A 16,032-nucleotide genomic window follows, 5' to 3' on the forward strand; every position below is an offset into this window, starting at 1 on the left:
GACCTGAGTGGGCTTCCTTCTGGGGCAGAAGGTCCAGAGACCTCTGCTTCTGGAGCAGGGGACATCAGTGGACTGCCTTCTGGAGTTGAAAGCGTAGGGACCTCTGCCTCTGGAGCTGAGGAACTCGGTGGTTTGCCTTCTGGAGAGGACTTGGTGGGATCTGCTTCTGGACACTTGGACTTCGGCAGACTGCCTTCTGGAACTCTAGGGAGCGGGCAGGCTCCAGAAGCAAGTGGGCTGCCCTCTGGCCTTAGCGTTGACTATTCTGGAGTGGAGCTTGGGAGTGGCCCATCCTCTGGCCTACCTGACTTCAGTGGGCTTCCCTCTGGGTTCCCGACGGTCTCTCTATTGAATACCACATTGGTGGAAGTGGTCACAGCCATCGCCACAGGGGGGCTGGAAGGGAAAGGAAGTGTTGAGGTCAGTGGTGCTGGAGACCCATCGGGGCTGCCTGTGGATGAGTTGGACGTCAGTGGAACTAGTGGACTACCTTCAGGAGCCGATCTCAGTGGTCAGGCATCTGGGTCTCCCGACATCAGCGGGGACACGTCTGGACTCTTCGGTATTGGTGGGCAGCCATCAGGCTTTCCTTTCAGCAGTGGGGAAACGTCTGGGCCCTTTGAGGTGACTGAGCAGCCGTCAGGGTTTCCTGGCAGCAGTGGGGAAACATCTGGGGTGACTGATCTTAGCGGGCTGTCCTCTGGGCAGCCCGATGTCAGTGCAGAAGTGTCTGGAGTGGGTTTCGGCAGTGGCCCACCGTTTGGCATCACCGACCTAAGTGGAGAACCATCTGGGGTCCCTGATCTCAGTGGGCAGCCATCGGGGTGGTCAGGGTTCAGTGGGGCCACATCTGGAATCCCGGACCTGGTTTCTGGTACTGTGAGCGGCAGTGGCGAAGCGTCTGGCATTACGTTCGTGGACACCAGTTTTGTGGAAGTGACACCTACCACGTTTAGAGAAGAAGAAGGCTTAGGGTCGGTGGAACTCAGTGGCCTTCCGTCTGGAGAGGCAGATCTGTCAGGCACGTCTGGCCTGGTGGATGTTGGTGGACAGTTTTCCGGAGCAGTCGATTCCAGTGGGTCTCCATCCCAGACTCCAGAATTCAGTGGCCTGCCAAGTGGAATACCGGAGGTCAGTGGCGAATCCTCTGGAGTTGAGGTTGGGAGTAGCCTACCCTCGGGGGCCTACGAAGGCAGCGGACTTCCATCTGGTTTCCCCACCGTTTCTCTGATAGACGGGGCTTTGGTAGAATCTGTGACCCAGGCCCCGACAGCCCAGGAGGCAGAAGGGACCTCAAGCATTTTGGAACTCAGTGGTGCCCATGCCGGAGCCCTGGACATGTCAGGAGACCTCTCTGGATTTTCAGACCTTGGTGGGATGCAATCGGGGCTGGTCACACAAAGTGGGGAGGCTCCAAGCACTCCATACTTTAGTGGGGACTCTTCTGGCACCCTTGATGGGAGCAAGGAATCCTCTACAGCCACCAGCACCAGTGGAGAGGCCTCAGGACTTCCAGAAGTGACCTTAATCACATCGGATTTTGTGGAGGGTGTCACTGGGCCAACTCCCTCCCAGGAGCTCGGCCAAAGGCCCCCTGTGACACACTCCCGGCTCTTTGAGTTCAGTGGGGAAGCCTCTGCCTCTGGGGACATCAGTGGAGCTTCCCCAATGCCCTTCAAGTTTGAGGGCAAAGTGTCGTCCATCCCAGAAACCAGCAGCGAGGCCTCTGAGATTGACGTGGGGACATCTGCTGTCCCCGAGGGCAGCGGAGAAGCCTCCACATCCCCTGATTTGGCTGGAGCCACGTCGGCCTTGCACGAAGCTGATCCTGAGGCAGCTTCAGGCCTGGGTGGGAGTGGCAGCGGCAGTCCCTCTGCCTCCCAGGAAGTCCCTACGGAGAGGTGGGCCACCCCAGAAGTGAGTGGAGAGCCAGCTGTACCCTATGGGGTGGGTACGGACACATCCAGCTTGTCTTGGGCCACTCTCCCAACTTCTGGCGACAGAAGTGAAACTGATGGAGCCATGTCCGGTCACACCTCGGGGCTACATGGCGTCATTAGCACCAGCACCCCAGAGGCTGTGTGGACCCAGGAGACCCAGCACCCTTCAGAGGTACATCTAGATACCAAGTCTTCAAGTCCCCAGCACTCAGGAGAAGAGCCCCCAGATGCTGAAACATCCACTTACCCAATAGACGCTGGCGTCCCAACTGCCCCGGAAGAGACAGGTGAAGTGGGGGTGCTCTTAAAACGTGCTTGGGTAGCTCTGGCTGTGGGCAGCACAGCACAGAGGCAGGTGGTGCGTACCACAGCCCCCCACACAGCCTGGCTGCCAGCTCCATCACTGTTGGCTGTGCAGTCTCAGGCTTTGTTCTCAATCTCTCTGACCCTCATCTGAAAAATGGGACTGGACCAGAGAAGATGCTCTCTCTCTCTCTCTCTCTCTCTCTCTCTCTCAATGCCATTCAGGCAATTCTGACTTATAGCAACTCTACAGTACAGGGTAGACCTGAAGGTTTCTGAGGCTAAATCTTTTTTTTTTTTTTTTCTAATTCAGCAACTTCTTTATTGATTATTTATTTATTTACTTCTTTATTTTAATCGTTTTATTAGGGGCTCATACGACTCATCACAATCCATACATACATCAATTGTGTAAAGCACATTTGTACATTCATTGCCCTCATCATTCTCAAAACATTTGCTCTCCACTTAAGCCCCCTGGCATCAGCTCCTCATATTTTCCCCTCCCTCTCCACTCCCCCCTCCCTCATGAGCCCTTGATAATTTATAAATTATTATTTTATCATATCTTGCCATGTCTGACGTCTCCCTTCACCCACTTTTCTGTTGTCTGTCCCCCAGGGAGGAGGTCACATGTAGATCCTTGTAATCGATTCCCTCTTTCCAACCCACTCGCCCTCTACCCTCCCAGTATCACCACTCACACCACTGGTCCTGAAGGGATCATCCGCCCTGGATTCCCTATGTTTCCAGTTCCTATCTGTACCAGTGTACATTCTCTGGTCTAGCCGGACTTACAAGTTAGAATTCAGATCATGATAGTGGCGGGGAGGAAGCATTTAGGAACTAGAGGAAAATTGTATTTTTCATCGTTGCTACATCGCACCCTGTCTGGCTCATCTCCTCCCCGAAACCACTCTGCAAGGGGATCTCCAGTGGCCTACAAATGGGCTTTGGGTCTCCACTCCACACTCCCCCCATCATTCACTGTGGTAAGATTTTTTGTTCTGATGATGCCTTAGAGACTAAGTCTTTACGAGAACAGAAAGCCTTGTTTTCTCCCTCAGAGGCCGCTGGGGATTGCAAACTGCTGACCTTGCTGTTAGCAGCCCAACCCTAGTGGCACTGTGGGTTACGCGCATAGAGAAGATTAAGTGGATCATAAATATTCATGAAAGGATCATATATATTCTTTGGGTGGCACAGCCAACTAATCACTCAGCTACATAACCAAAAAAACTGGCAGCTTAAACCCACCCCGAAATGCCTTAGGAGAAAGGCCCGGTGGTCTCTTTCCACAAGGTCACAGCCCTGAAGCCATCATGGAGCGTAATTCTATTCTGAAGCATGTGGGATGCCCAGGAGGCGGAGCCTGGTCGACCATAGTCCTTACATCCCCGTGAAGCAGGCAATTGACCATGCTTTGCACATAGTGCCTACTCACAGGTTAGCGACTGACAGTGTTATGGTGGCCCCCAGTCACAGGAACACTCACAGGTGAATGCCCAGAGAGAGAGAAGGGTGGATGTTTACAGTGACAGCCCTGGTGGTGTAGTGGGGTGTGCCCTGGACTGCTAACCATGAGGTCAGCAGTTCAAAACCAAGAGACAAGGCTTTCTACTCTCATAAAGAGTTACAGTTCTCAGAAAACCATGGGAGCAGTTCTACCCTCTGCAGAGGGTTGCTGGGAATCTGAATCGATTTTATGTCAGTGAGTGAGTGATTCCCCATTAACCTACTATCATCCGATCAAATCCGACCTCTAGACCCTATAGGGCAGAGTCAGTCTTTACAGGAACTGGCAGCCTTGTGTGTCTCTCATGGAGTAGTTGGTGGGTTCCAACCATCGACCTTTTGGTTAGCATCCCAGTGCTTAACCCGCGGTGCCACCAAGGATCATGCTGGAAATTCTGCTCAACTCTCCTGCCCCCGAGGCAGTGTGAGACGAGGGAGCGAACCTGTCAATGATGCTTATGCCCAGATACATCCTGGGTGTGTGAAGGGCAAAAACGGCCCTGGTGGCCCAGCCGGATAAGTGTGGGCTGCTAACTACAAGGTCAGCAGTTCGAACCCAGCAGGCTCTCTGTGGAAGAGGATGAAGTTGGCTGTCCCTGTAAGGTTTTACCATCTCCAAACCCCACAGAGTGGTTCTGCCTTGCCCTGCTGGGAGGCTACGAGGTGGAATCGACTCGATGGCAGTGAGTTTGGTTTGGGTCCGGTCCCCACCCATCCCTGGTCCTGGGTGACCCCTCTGTGGGATGTTATTACCAGGAAGACTTTACCTCAGCATCAATGAGAGGACCGGGCCTTCTCTAATCCCAGGCGCCAGGCATGGCAGCTGTTTTTCTGGAGTGACCTTGCACTCCAGCTCTGAGCTAAGAAAGCTTTTACAGTCAGAGCAAGGCTCCTGGATGCCGTGAGACAGGTAGCCAGGTGGGACAGAGTGCCCAGAAACATTTGAACCCCAGTTGACCTCATAGACCATGGAGGGCCATGTGCACCACTGTGAGCTCGTGGCTGCACTGGTACCCAGGCAGCTGCGTCTGGATGCTCAGCTCTCCCCAGGGCTGGGACCCTTGCCCAGGAGTCCTGCCAGGAGGCGGGAAATGTGCCGCATGTCTGCGCCCCCTGGCTACAGTGCAAGCACTGTGACACTGGCTGGCAAGGCCCTCCTCAGTTGGGTAGGCATGAGGAAGGGGGCTGGTGGACTCTTCTGCCCCAGAAGGGACTGAGAGTGGGGCGCGTCAGGTGTGGCCAGGAGAGAGGCACAGTGGGGTCCCGGGGTGGGGCTGAGGAGGAACGCAGCACAGCGGCCCTGGTGTCTGTTACATGATGGTTTAGGAGGGGAAAGCAAAGCAAAGGAACTAGTAAGTAATTCGTTTCTGTCGGGCCATGGATGAGTTTGTGAGTGGGATCCAAAATGTGGTTAGATTTTGAAGTTAAACCCGGAGGGTTCAAGGAAGGGGAGTGGAGGGGACCCCACCATGAGCCGGTTAGAAGCCGCATGCCAGTCTGTGGACACATCCCAGGCCTCTGGTCATGATGACATTGTATTTCTTTAATATCCCCACCTTGGAGGGAAGATGTGCCCTGTGGCCTTTGAGCTCAGGTCCTTGGCTTACCTCGCTCCCTGCCTTGGCCCCTTATCCCAAGCCTCTCCTCTAAGCCCTAGGGTCGTTCCCAAAAAGGGAAAAAGGGGCCCTAGGGGGAGATCTACCACTATCCCATAACCGTGCCAGGAAACTGTGCCCCGTCACTTTTCCATACGAAAGAAGGGCGTGTCCGTGTTTATATATATTAATATATATTCAAATTAACACACGATTCTATATTATATGCTTATATAATATAAATATACTGTATGTATGCACTATACAGTAAATATATGTGTGTGTGTATAAACAGGAGCGTGTGCATCTATTCCCTAGGTCCCCTCTGGGGTGGGGGTCAACTACGTTCACATGCGGGGGATGTGCCCTGAGCACACCTTTGCCCCTGTGGCCAGAGACAGAGGCGCAGGTAGGAAGGTCCAGGCCTTATTGCCAAGGAGGAAACATTCTCACCCGCCCTAGTGGGCCCAGGGGCTACAGCTGCACTCTGGGGGCCCATCGGCCAGCCCTGGTGGAAGATGGAGTGAGGCTGCCTCTGGAGAAAGCCAGGGGAGACCCTTATTCTTCAGCCAGTGCCGACTGGTAATGACTCGTGTGTCACCAGAGAACTGTGCCATGGAGTTTTCTTGACTCTAGATCTTTATAGAAGCAGAAGGCCAGGCTTTTCTTCCACTGCACTGCTGGTGGGCAGGAACCCCCACCTGTCGGCCAGTGATGGTGGGTAAAGGCTTTCCTACACTCAGGGACCTGGGGAGCCCCTGGGATAGTGCTTTCTGCCAACAAGCCTTAGCTGAGAAGTCTCCTGGGCAATGGGCGTGGTCCTGTGAGATGCGCCTCCTGGTGGGCATTGTGTATGTGCGAGTTCTGCTGCCCTGGGTCGGTGGAAAGGAGGGAGGCTCACTTGGCCGAAATGTTCCAAGGCTCAGGGCTAGGGGCCAGCTCAGCCGAGGTCTGCGGGAACAGTCACAGGTTGCCTGCCTGGGACAACCGCCAGCACCAGAGTCCCACTGCCACCTGTAGTGTCTCTTGACACCTTTCTCTGTTCTTAGCAGCCTTCTCCCAGCCTGATCCTTGAGGCCAAAGTGCCACCGGAGCCACAGCAGGGCTGGTGTCTCCTCTTTGGCCCTGGAATTCATACAAGTGGGCAACAAGTGGCGCTTAACCGCCTTGCTGTGAGGACAAGTCTCCTTTCCCACAATTGCGTCCCTGAAAAGCTCTGAGCAGCTTGGTGACACCCCCATTTGAAGCTGCAGCACAGAGAGAAGGGACGCCCCCAGAGTGGAGCTATTCCTTCCTGTGGGTTACACACTTAGCTGAAGAAGGGGCCCCTCTGGAAGCTGGGCTTCCAGGGGAACCAGCGCGCAGAGGGGCTGAGGACTGAGCATAGGGTCCACTTCAGCCCACCTAGCCAAGCCTCGTTTTCCTCCTCTGTGCATCTGTATGAAAGGAAGTGGTTCTAGGCTTTAAGCCATCCTAGTGCCTCGGGTCCCATCCCTGCAGGTATTGGAGGTTTTTAAACTCCCCGGGGGCTGAGAGCACGACTGGATTGAGGTCGTCACACTGCAGGGGCTTTTACTGAAAAAAAGTGTTCTCCTTCCCCAGTTCTCTTGCGGGGAGGAACAACTTCATCGTCTCTAAAGAGTCAGCCCTCACACAACCTGCTAGACCACCCGGGCCCTGTGGCCCTGGGGTCCCAAGCCCCTCCTGTTCAACGTGGCTCGAGACGGTGCTTCCACGAGGACTGCAGGTGGTTTGGGTTCCCTGTAGGTGTCAGAAATAGGAACTGCCAGTTGTTAAAGAGCCCACAGATACATCCACCTCTGGGGCCTTACAACCGAAGCCAACTCTCCTACTAGGAATTCAACTGCTGCGCCCAGGCATCGGTTCCCTGGGTCCTAGTCCCTGGAGCATCCTCGGATCCTGTACTCCAGTCAAAGACAGAAGTAAACAGATGTGGCCAGAAACCTAGGGGTGGATGAACGAAACGAGCGTCCGCCCTCCCTGGGAGCTAGCCTCCACCTTCCCAGCCCCATGGCACGGGGGCTAGGCCAGAGACTCCAGGGCTGGCCTCTGACTCTTCTTCCCAGAGGCCACTCCTATCCCCTGCTCTACACAACTGCTTTAGCGCCTACATTTGCTTAATACGCCCGCCCTTGCCCAGTGCTGCCAATCATGATGCTAATGGCCAAGAGAAAACGGTCGCTTTCCTAAAACAGGACAGCTACTGTCAGCTTCCACCCCCATGACTGGCCTGGCCTATTACTGCTGCTGCTGCTGCTGTGTCTGAGAATCCCAGTGCATGCTGGGAATCCAAGTGCATGCTGGGATCTCAGTTCATTCTGCCATGCATTTGGGGTTTGCTGGTAACACTTGCAGACATGGAACCGTGGGATCTGATAGACGCTGGCTGAGCTGAAGAGCTTCCTGGGAAGGATGAGAAGGCTGTGGACTGGACAAACCCAGCTCTGGCTTAAAAGATGTCTAGGAGGTACTGCCGTTATGCTGATATGGAGGAAAGTGACTTCAGTGCCCTCGGATCTTATCACGAGAGGCAAGAACGAAGTCCGGGAACATATTCAGGACTCTGGGATCCTAGTCCCAGCACAGGCCTGAGCTGCTCCCATGGAAACCACTGTGGACCCCTCCCTCGTTGGACCCTGGAGGCTGTGTGGATGCAACTGCACCTACCGAGGCGTCGCATCTTCAAGCCATGTACCAAGGTGCCACTGATAGACCACTCAATTGCCACCCTGGAAAGAAAGGTCCTGCAGTGTCTTCTACTGTGGTCCTGAGGGAGGAAACCCAGAAAGAACCATCAAAAGCTCTCAAGGTGGCAACTGAGAGCCTTCCAGGTTTTCCAGTTTCTCCAAAAGACCAGGTTCAGTGGCTCCATCCTGACCTTGGCTGCTGGGTGAAAGGTGGAGGCAAAGGTTGGCCTACCAACTCACGTCTCATAAGCACATCTGATCAGAAAGAACAGCCTGGGACCAGATGAGACGGATCTGCCAGAGGAGACGAGGTGGATGGGAATTGTGTCAAGTTGGTGTTGGTGGGCATCTATCCAAGTGCCTAACCAGTGTCAAAGATTTGCCTTTTTCTGCCCAGAATGGAACTCCTACGCTTCACATTTCTGGGACCTTAAGTTTGCTGGAGGTAACTTGGGAAAATGTTGGACAAGGTTCCATCCCTTCACCAAAAAAGAGCTGCCAGCGTCATCTCGACTCGGTCCTCCAGAATCTCATGTACTGGAGACAACCAGAGAGATGGAAAGGGTCCCGTATGGAAACCTCACGCTGCCATTGTCTCACTGGGTAACAGTGGGTGGGGCACCTCCCGCCTGTTCATTCTAGAGCTGCAGGGCCTTGCTCTCTTGCCTGGGTCCAAAAGACAGAGGCAGTCCGGAGGGAAAGGGAAAATCTGCCAAGCTTCAAGAGCTGGAGTCCAGCCGCACCCTGCATCCCACGGCTCCGAGCTGGTTCAGACCCGGTGCCTTCTTGAAGCATTTGCAGGAAAGGCGTTGTGAAGCTGGGCTTTCTTCAACCCAAGGGGGAACCTGACTCCGATATCCCAAGGTTACCAACCAAGAGGAACACGTATCCAAGAAAACCCATGTCTGGATCTTTAAGTCAGCGTGCCAGGATGGCGGCGGCGGTGGCGCGGCGGTGGTGGCAGCAGCCTCAGTTCTCAGGAAACCCAGTTGGTCCCCTCCCCAGGATCTGGAGAGCAGCAGGGCCGGCTACCCGGCAGGAGGCCACAGAGCTCTGCAGAGCTGCAGCTGCCTGCCACAGGCGTCCTAATGGCGGCCCTTGGTTTCTTGCAGACATTGATGAGTGCCTCCCAAGCCCTTGTCTGAACGGAGCCACCTGCGTGGACGCCCTGGACTCTTTCACATGCTTATGCCTTCCCAGCTACGGAGGGGACCTGTGTGAGCTCGGTACGGCCGTCTCGGCTTCAGCTAACGTGACTAACTGCTGCCCCCTCTCCCCCCTCACCCTGCCCTTCTAACCACAGGCTCGGGCCTGGACTGGGTCCCTCAGGCCCAGCCAGACACCCACTCCTCGCTGTTTCCCTTGAAAGCCCTCCTGCAGGGCTGACCAAGGGAGAGCAGGGGAGACCGGCTGGGCTCTGGGGAACCTTTCAAACCTAACCTTCTCCAGGGCCCCAGACCTGCCGCTCCACCGCAGAGGCCGGTGTGTGAGTTAGACCAGGAGCAAAAGCTAATGCAGCGCTTTGGTCCTGAAGGAAGATGTAGGATGGGAAGAATCCCCTCTCTCTCTGGATGGCAGTCACAGATCTTTCCAGTATGGTCGTGGGCATGGGCCTGCCTCCTTACTTCCCCATGGGGCCTCGGTGGCCCCTCTGTGGACTTCAGACCTATCATGTCACGATGATGAAACTGCCTTCCTCGTCTACCTGAGAGCCCGCATGTCACTGGCATGCTCAAATTGTGCATGAACACGGACCACTGCATGTCACCTCTACCTCATCCCCCATGTCACTCGGGCCCAAGCTTCCCCTCTCCCTCCCTTGTGCAAGGGGGCTGTTTCCTCTCTTGGGTCTTGCCAAAACCTCCACGTCTTCCCCTGGACTAGCTGCCCCTCCACTCAGGGATGCTGGGTGCCACGAGCCCATGCAGGGCCAGCCTGTGCCCCCAGCTCTCTCACCCAGGGTGTGTCTCAGTCTCCCCCACCCCCTCCGGGCTTCCAGGGCCTCCCCAGCGCAGACAGGGAGAATGAGCTGCAGGTGCTGGCAGCAGCGGCCCAGGCAGCATGTGTGCAGAGACTCTAGAGCAGAGGTTCTCAACCTGTGGGTCGCGACCCTTTTGGGGGTCAAACGACCCTTTCACAGAGGTGGTCCGATACATAACAGTAGCAAAATAACTGTCATGAAGTAGCAACGAGCATCATTTTATGATTGGGTGGTCACTGCGACATGAGCTGCATGAAAGGGTCGTGGCATCAGGAAGGTTGAGGACCACTGCGCCGCTAAAGCATTCCGAACGAGTTCTCCAGTTGGACCTCCCAGAAGCTTCCAGGAGGTGGCTGAGCAGGATAGCTTTGGTTGCACACTGGTCTCTCCTGGGGGCACTGCCAAGGTTACAGCCTGGTGGAGGAAATTAGGCCTACGGAGGCGGGCGGGTGGTAAGGCCTGGACTCTCCTCTTCCCCTGCAGCCAACCACCCTGCCTCCTCACACCCAAGACCTTGAGGAACCAGTGCATGGGGTCTTGGTGAGGGCGGAAGTGGGAAGCTACAAGGACTGTCTCCCTAGCTTGCCACAGGGGAAAGGGGTTCGTTAGGGAAGCGATGTAATCGCTCTTCAGTTTCCGGAGGGGTGAGGGGTGCTCACGTTCACCAGACTGGGTGCTGACGGAGCCAGGAGCCACTCAGCAGACTGCACCCCCGGGCCCACTCCTGGATGCTGCGCCCCTGCGCCTGCCTCTCCCACAGTGGCCCCTGCCTTCGCGCTAGCCCCTGCTTTTTCCAGCCCTCCCAACACTGCTTGATTTCTCAGGGCCTCTGTCCTGCATGGCGCTGGCCTCTCCCAGAGAAGCTGCACCCCAGCTTTGCCTGTCCCGCTCAAAACCCAGATGCCAACGTGGCCCAAACCTGGCTGGGACGATGGTTCTGACCACACTGTGCTGAGCTGCTGCAGTGGCTTCTCCCCAGACTTCCGCCCCATCCCTTGGCAGCAAGAGAGATGGGGCATCCTGCCTGGCCCCCTGCTGCTTTCTTCCCAGGCTGCTGACCTCCGAGGCTCACCTCTCTCCATTGTCCCCAAGCGTCCACCCCTTCAACCTAACACTTCTTCCCCTCTTGGGACGGGTGACTGCTAGTGGCCCCAGTCAGAGAGCCCCCATATATCTTGAGGGTTCAGGGACCTGCAGTCAACCCTGAGGCAGCCCTCCACCTGAGAGACCTCTGGGCACAAAGGAGGTCTTGGGACTCCTTCTGCCCAGAGTGGCAGAGAGAGGAGAGCCCTTGGGCGCAGCCTCTGCCAACCTCTGAGGTGTAACTGTGCCCACCAGAGCCAGCTAAAGCACCCATCCCAAGGTCACAGAGGGCAGAGTTTGGGATGGAAGCCCCGCCTCTGTCCAAACCAGGCCCCATCTCCAGACCCGAGGACCAATTGGGAATTCAGGCTCAGGAGGAGCCGGGCTTCTGCCTACTTCCCATCCAGCTCTGCCCTCCCCATGCATGCCACAAAGACAGGGTCCCTGGCCATGAGCCCCGGCTGGTGTGTCCCCTCCCTAATTCAAGTCAAGTGCTCATCTGGAGCCGGCACTGGTCAGTGGATGCCACCTTGCTCAGGGGCTTCCATGGGCCCATAGTGGAAGCCTTTCTACCCCTCGGGCCCCTGCTACCCCCAGATTCAGCTGCCTCGCCTGGGTGCCCCCAGCGGCTTCTCTCAGAGCTTCTGCACCTCCGTTTGCCTTCACCACCCACCCCACCTCCTTGCCCCTCCTCCCCCCAAGCCCTGCACTCCTGACTCCTTACAGGGCCTGCCAGATAGCACCTACTCTCAGGAGGGGGAGGGCGTTCAAGGTAACATCAGAGAGAACAAGGACCCTTGACCCGAGGTCATGACCAGGCCTCATGGCTTGCCACTGGAGCTGGGCCTCTCCAGCTTGGAGCCCCGACATTTACGGGGTGTGAATAGAGGGGTTCATGGCATCGGACCGGCAGCCGGTGCTGCCCCAGCTGACCCTGGAGCCCCCTCATGGCCCCCACCTGTGTTGCAGACCAGGAGCTGTGCGAGAAAGACTGGGCCAAGTTCCAGGGCCACTGTTACCGCCACTTCCCCGACCGCAAGGTCTGGACGCAGGCCGAGGTCCACTGTCAGCAGCACCAGGCGCACCTGGCCAGCATCCTCACGCCCGAAGAACAGGCCTTCGTCAACAGTGAGTGGTGGCGGGGAAGGAGGGAAGGGTGTTGGACCTCTCAGAAGAGGACACGGGCCCTGGGGACCAGGAGCTCTGGTTGCACTCAGGACTGTCAGCCCTGGACCTAGCCCTCAGGGCCATCACCAGTTCATCCCGCGCGGGGAGGTGGTTGGGTGCACGCTCAGCACGCCTGTGTGAGAGCTTTTAAAAACAGGCGGGGCCCATCCCTCCTGAGCACTAGACCCTCAGGCCCCATCAGAGCCCAGTCCCTTGCTCAGCACCTCCCTCCCCACCCCACGCATGTCCTCTGCAGACAATGCTCAAGACTACCAGTGGATCGGCCTGAACGACAGGACTGTTGAAGGGGACTTCCACTGGACAGATGGACACCCCTTGGTGAGTCAGGGGCACTAGGCAGCATGGGCAGCCCCGTGGAGAGGGGCTGGGGTGGAAGACCACCAGAGACTAAAGCACTGTAACGGAGCCTCAGCGCTCACGGGGCAGCTTCTGGGCACTGAGCCCCGGAGTACAGGGCTATGTCTCCAGAGCCCACTCTCAGTGGCCCTGTAGGACAAGGTAGAACTGCCCCTGTGGGGTTCCGAGACTGTAACTCTTAATGGGAGAAGAAAGCCCCATCTTTCTCCCAAGGAGCAGCTAGCTGGTGGTCTCAGATTTTAGACCACAGCCCAACAGGTAACCACCACTCCACCCTGCGGGACAGGGAAAAGCTTTAAGCGAGGCCCCCGCCCCCCGAGGGCCTCAGGTCTGCTCACAGAGATGGGTCTGCAGACAAAAAGCAGCAAAGACCCCAAATGAGCTCTTCCTGTGGCTGCCCGGTGCTGTCTAGCCAACGCACAGCACCCCACGTGGCTGAGCAGTCCTGCTCTGTAGGCTTTTCTTCGCTGTAATCTTTACAAGGGTAGATTGCCACACTCTTCTCCCAAGGAGCCACTGGGTGGGTTCAAACAGCCAACCTTCCAGTTGGCAGCTGGGCTCAAACCAAACCCATTGCCGTCGAGTCCCTCTTGACTCCTGGTGGCCCCGGAGGACAGACAACTGCCCCTGTGGGTTTACAAGGCTGTGACTGCAAGGAAGCAGACCCACACACCTTTCTCCTGTGGAGCTGCTGGTGGGCTTGAACTGCGGACCCTGTGGTCAGCAGCCACACACGTAGCCACTGTGCCATCAGGGATCCTACATGAAGGATACGGTAAATGCTGCAGGAGCTCAGGGGAAGTGCCCAGGAAGAGGTGTCTGCCACCGAGTAGTTAAATTATTCAGTAGGAGACCGTCCTTGCCCAAAACAAGGCTGGAGGGAGAAGCCTGGGGCAGCGCCTGGAGTGTAAGCCAGGATTCTACCCTTCTGTCCAACCTAAGCAAGACAGCCTCTGGGGTAAGCCCTTGTATGGCAGTATGAGAAAGGGGAGTATTGTCAGTCAGTGGAGGCGTATATGTTGCTATGGGTTTCAACTAAAAGAGACCAGGAAGAAAGGCCTGGCCATCTATTTCCTAGACTTAAGCAATGAACCCATTATAGCTCACAGCGGTTTGATCTTCAACCAGTCATGGGGATGATGCTGGACCGGGTCCATCACGTCCCTTTGTGCATGGTGTCAGCCTGCTGACAGCTGACAATAGCAATTAGCTCTGTAACAAGACTGCAAGCTCGAGGGACTGATCTCCTGGAGGGGCCCAGGGCTAGGGTGTATGTCCGGCTCCATCTCGGGCCCTGGGTTCCCTGTCACCCAGGACAGCCCTAGCCAGACTCCCTGCAGCCTTTGTGCTGCTGAAGGGCTAACAAGAGAACATGGGGCAGGAAGTGAGCAGGCTATTCTGCCCCTCTCTTCTCATCACACCTCTCCCAACCCTGCCCACAGCACTTTGAGAACTGGCGCCCCAACCAGCCGGACAACTTCTTTGCCAGTGGGGAAGACTGCGTGGTGATGATCTGGCACGAGAAGGGCGAGTGGAATGACGTGCCCTGCAATTACTACCTGCCCTTCACCTGTAAAAAGGGCGCTGGTAAGCAGGGCACTGGGGGTTCTCATGAGAGGTTATAGACCATCTGCCCAGCCTTACCCTCCTCCCCTGCCTTTCACTACTTCATCCTCTGACCAAAAAACCCTCACAGCTGTCGAGTCAAGGCTGTGTATTTCCGAGACTGCAGCTGTTTATGGGAATAGAAAGCCAGTCCTTCTTCCCCGGAGCTGCTGGTGGTTTCAAACTAGCAACCACGCGAATTGCAGCCCAGAGTATAACCACTATACCACGAGGGCTCCTTCATCCCCTTAAGAGCCCCTCTTTTAATTGTACTAAACCAAACCCAACTCACTGCCATCGGGTTGATGCCAACTCACGGCAACGCGGTAGGACAGAGTAGAACTGTCCCCGCGTTTCCAAGACTGTAACCATTGATGGGAGTGGAAAGCCCCCTTTTTCTCCCACTTAATTTTGACAGACTGTTCTCTAGAGCCACTCGCAGGAAAACTGCAGGAAGTAGAGTCCCCATTTACTTTCTTGCCTCTTACCATTCCCTATTATTAACATCTGCCATTCCTGCATTTCATCTGTTCCCATGGACTGACAGCTATGGGCACGTTACTAAGGGAAGTCCATACATCCCATGAGAGTTCACTCTGTGTGGGGCAGCCCTGTGGGCTTTGGCAAATCCATGATGTCATGCATCCACTAGTACAGAATCAGGCAAAATGGGTTCACCCGTTCATCCCTCCCCACCCCGAGCCCCACCATAGTCCCTGGAACCCACTGATCTTTCCATTGTCGCTACACTGTTGCCTTTTGCAGAAAGTCAAACAGTCGGAGCCGCACAGTCAGTATACAGCCTTTGGAAACTGTTTCTCTGCACTTAGCAGAAGGCATTCAAGGTTGCCCCCCCAAGCCCCGCCCCCCTTCACCACCTTTTGGTGGCTGATAGCTTGCTCGTTCCTTTTCTTCACTGAATGAGCCTCCACTGTATGAATGTACCCTGGTCCCAAGATAGTGCAGCTGGTTGGCACTAATCCACTCAGCAGTACCTGGCAAAAGTAGCAGTACCTGGTAGAAAGGGCTGGCAAACTGCTGTGAGATCATCAATCCCACTGAAAACCCTCTGGCACTGTCACATGAGTTGAAATTGCCTGTCATCAATGGGTTGGGCTTGGGACGTGGGTTTGTGCTGAAGAGGCACACAATGTATTGCCAGCACCAGTCAGATGGAGTTGGCTCTGACTCAGGGCGCACCCTGGTGTGTCGAGCAGCTCTGCGCTCCAGAGGGTTTTCCGTGCCTGAATTTCCAGAAGATTACCAGGCTGTTCTTCTGAGGTGCCTCTAAGTGGTCTCAAACTTGTAAACTTCAGTTAGCAGCTGAGGATGTTAACCTTGTGTGTCACCCAAGGAATCCATACTTTGTGCATTTCACTCACTGCCAGCAAGTCTATTCTGGCTCGCATTGACTCTACAGGACCGATTAAGACTGCCCCTAAACAGCTTCATCTTTCCCCCTCCAAGTTGCTGGTGGCTTTGAACTGAGATGCCCTGTGGTTAGAAGCCCAGTATGTAACCACTAAGCCACAAGGGCTCCTTTGTAACTCTTTTTGGGTGTAGAAATCCTCTTTTCCTCCTGAGAAGCAGCTGCCCAACATGCAGGCCAACAGGGCTCCTTAAACTTGTTAAGAACCCCCTCATTAATTGCTGAAACCCTGGTGGGGACGGAGCATGATAGTGGGACAGGAGGAAAGTCAAGGGAAATAGAGGAAAGAGCTGGGAGGAAAAGGGCATTTATAGAGGTCTAGATAAAG

General features: G+C 55.7%; 1 protein-coding gene across 1 annotated transcript in view; it reads left to right on the forward strand.

Moving 5' to 3' along the window:
- ACAN (aggrecan) overlaps positions 1-16,032 on the forward strand; it is a 42,589-nt gene that overhangs the window by 22,198 nt on the left and 4,359 nt on the right. Inside the window, exons 12-16 of the mRNA XM_045296474.1 lie at positions 9-2,227; positions 9,174-9,287; positions 12,095-12,253; positions 12,549-12,631; positions 14,113-14,257. Coding sequence (XP_045152409.1) covers positions 9-2,227; positions 9,174-9,287; positions 12,095-12,253; positions 12,549-12,631; positions 14,113-14,257 — 2,720 coding nt within the window. The remainder of the gene's footprint in view (positions 1-8; positions 2,228-9,173; positions 9,288-12,094; positions 12,254-12,548; positions 12,632-14,112; positions 14,258-16,032) is intronic.

This window comes from Echinops telfairi, unplaced genomic scaffold, assembly GCF_000313985.2.
Source record: "Echinops telfairi isolate 266 unplaced genomic scaffold, ASM31398v2 ScPeMD7_7409;HRSCAF=8447, whole genome shotgun sequence".
In the NCBI taxonomy this organism is placed as follows: Eukaryota; Metazoa; Chordata; class Mammalia; order Afrosoricida; family Tenrecidae; genus Echinops; species Echinops telfairi.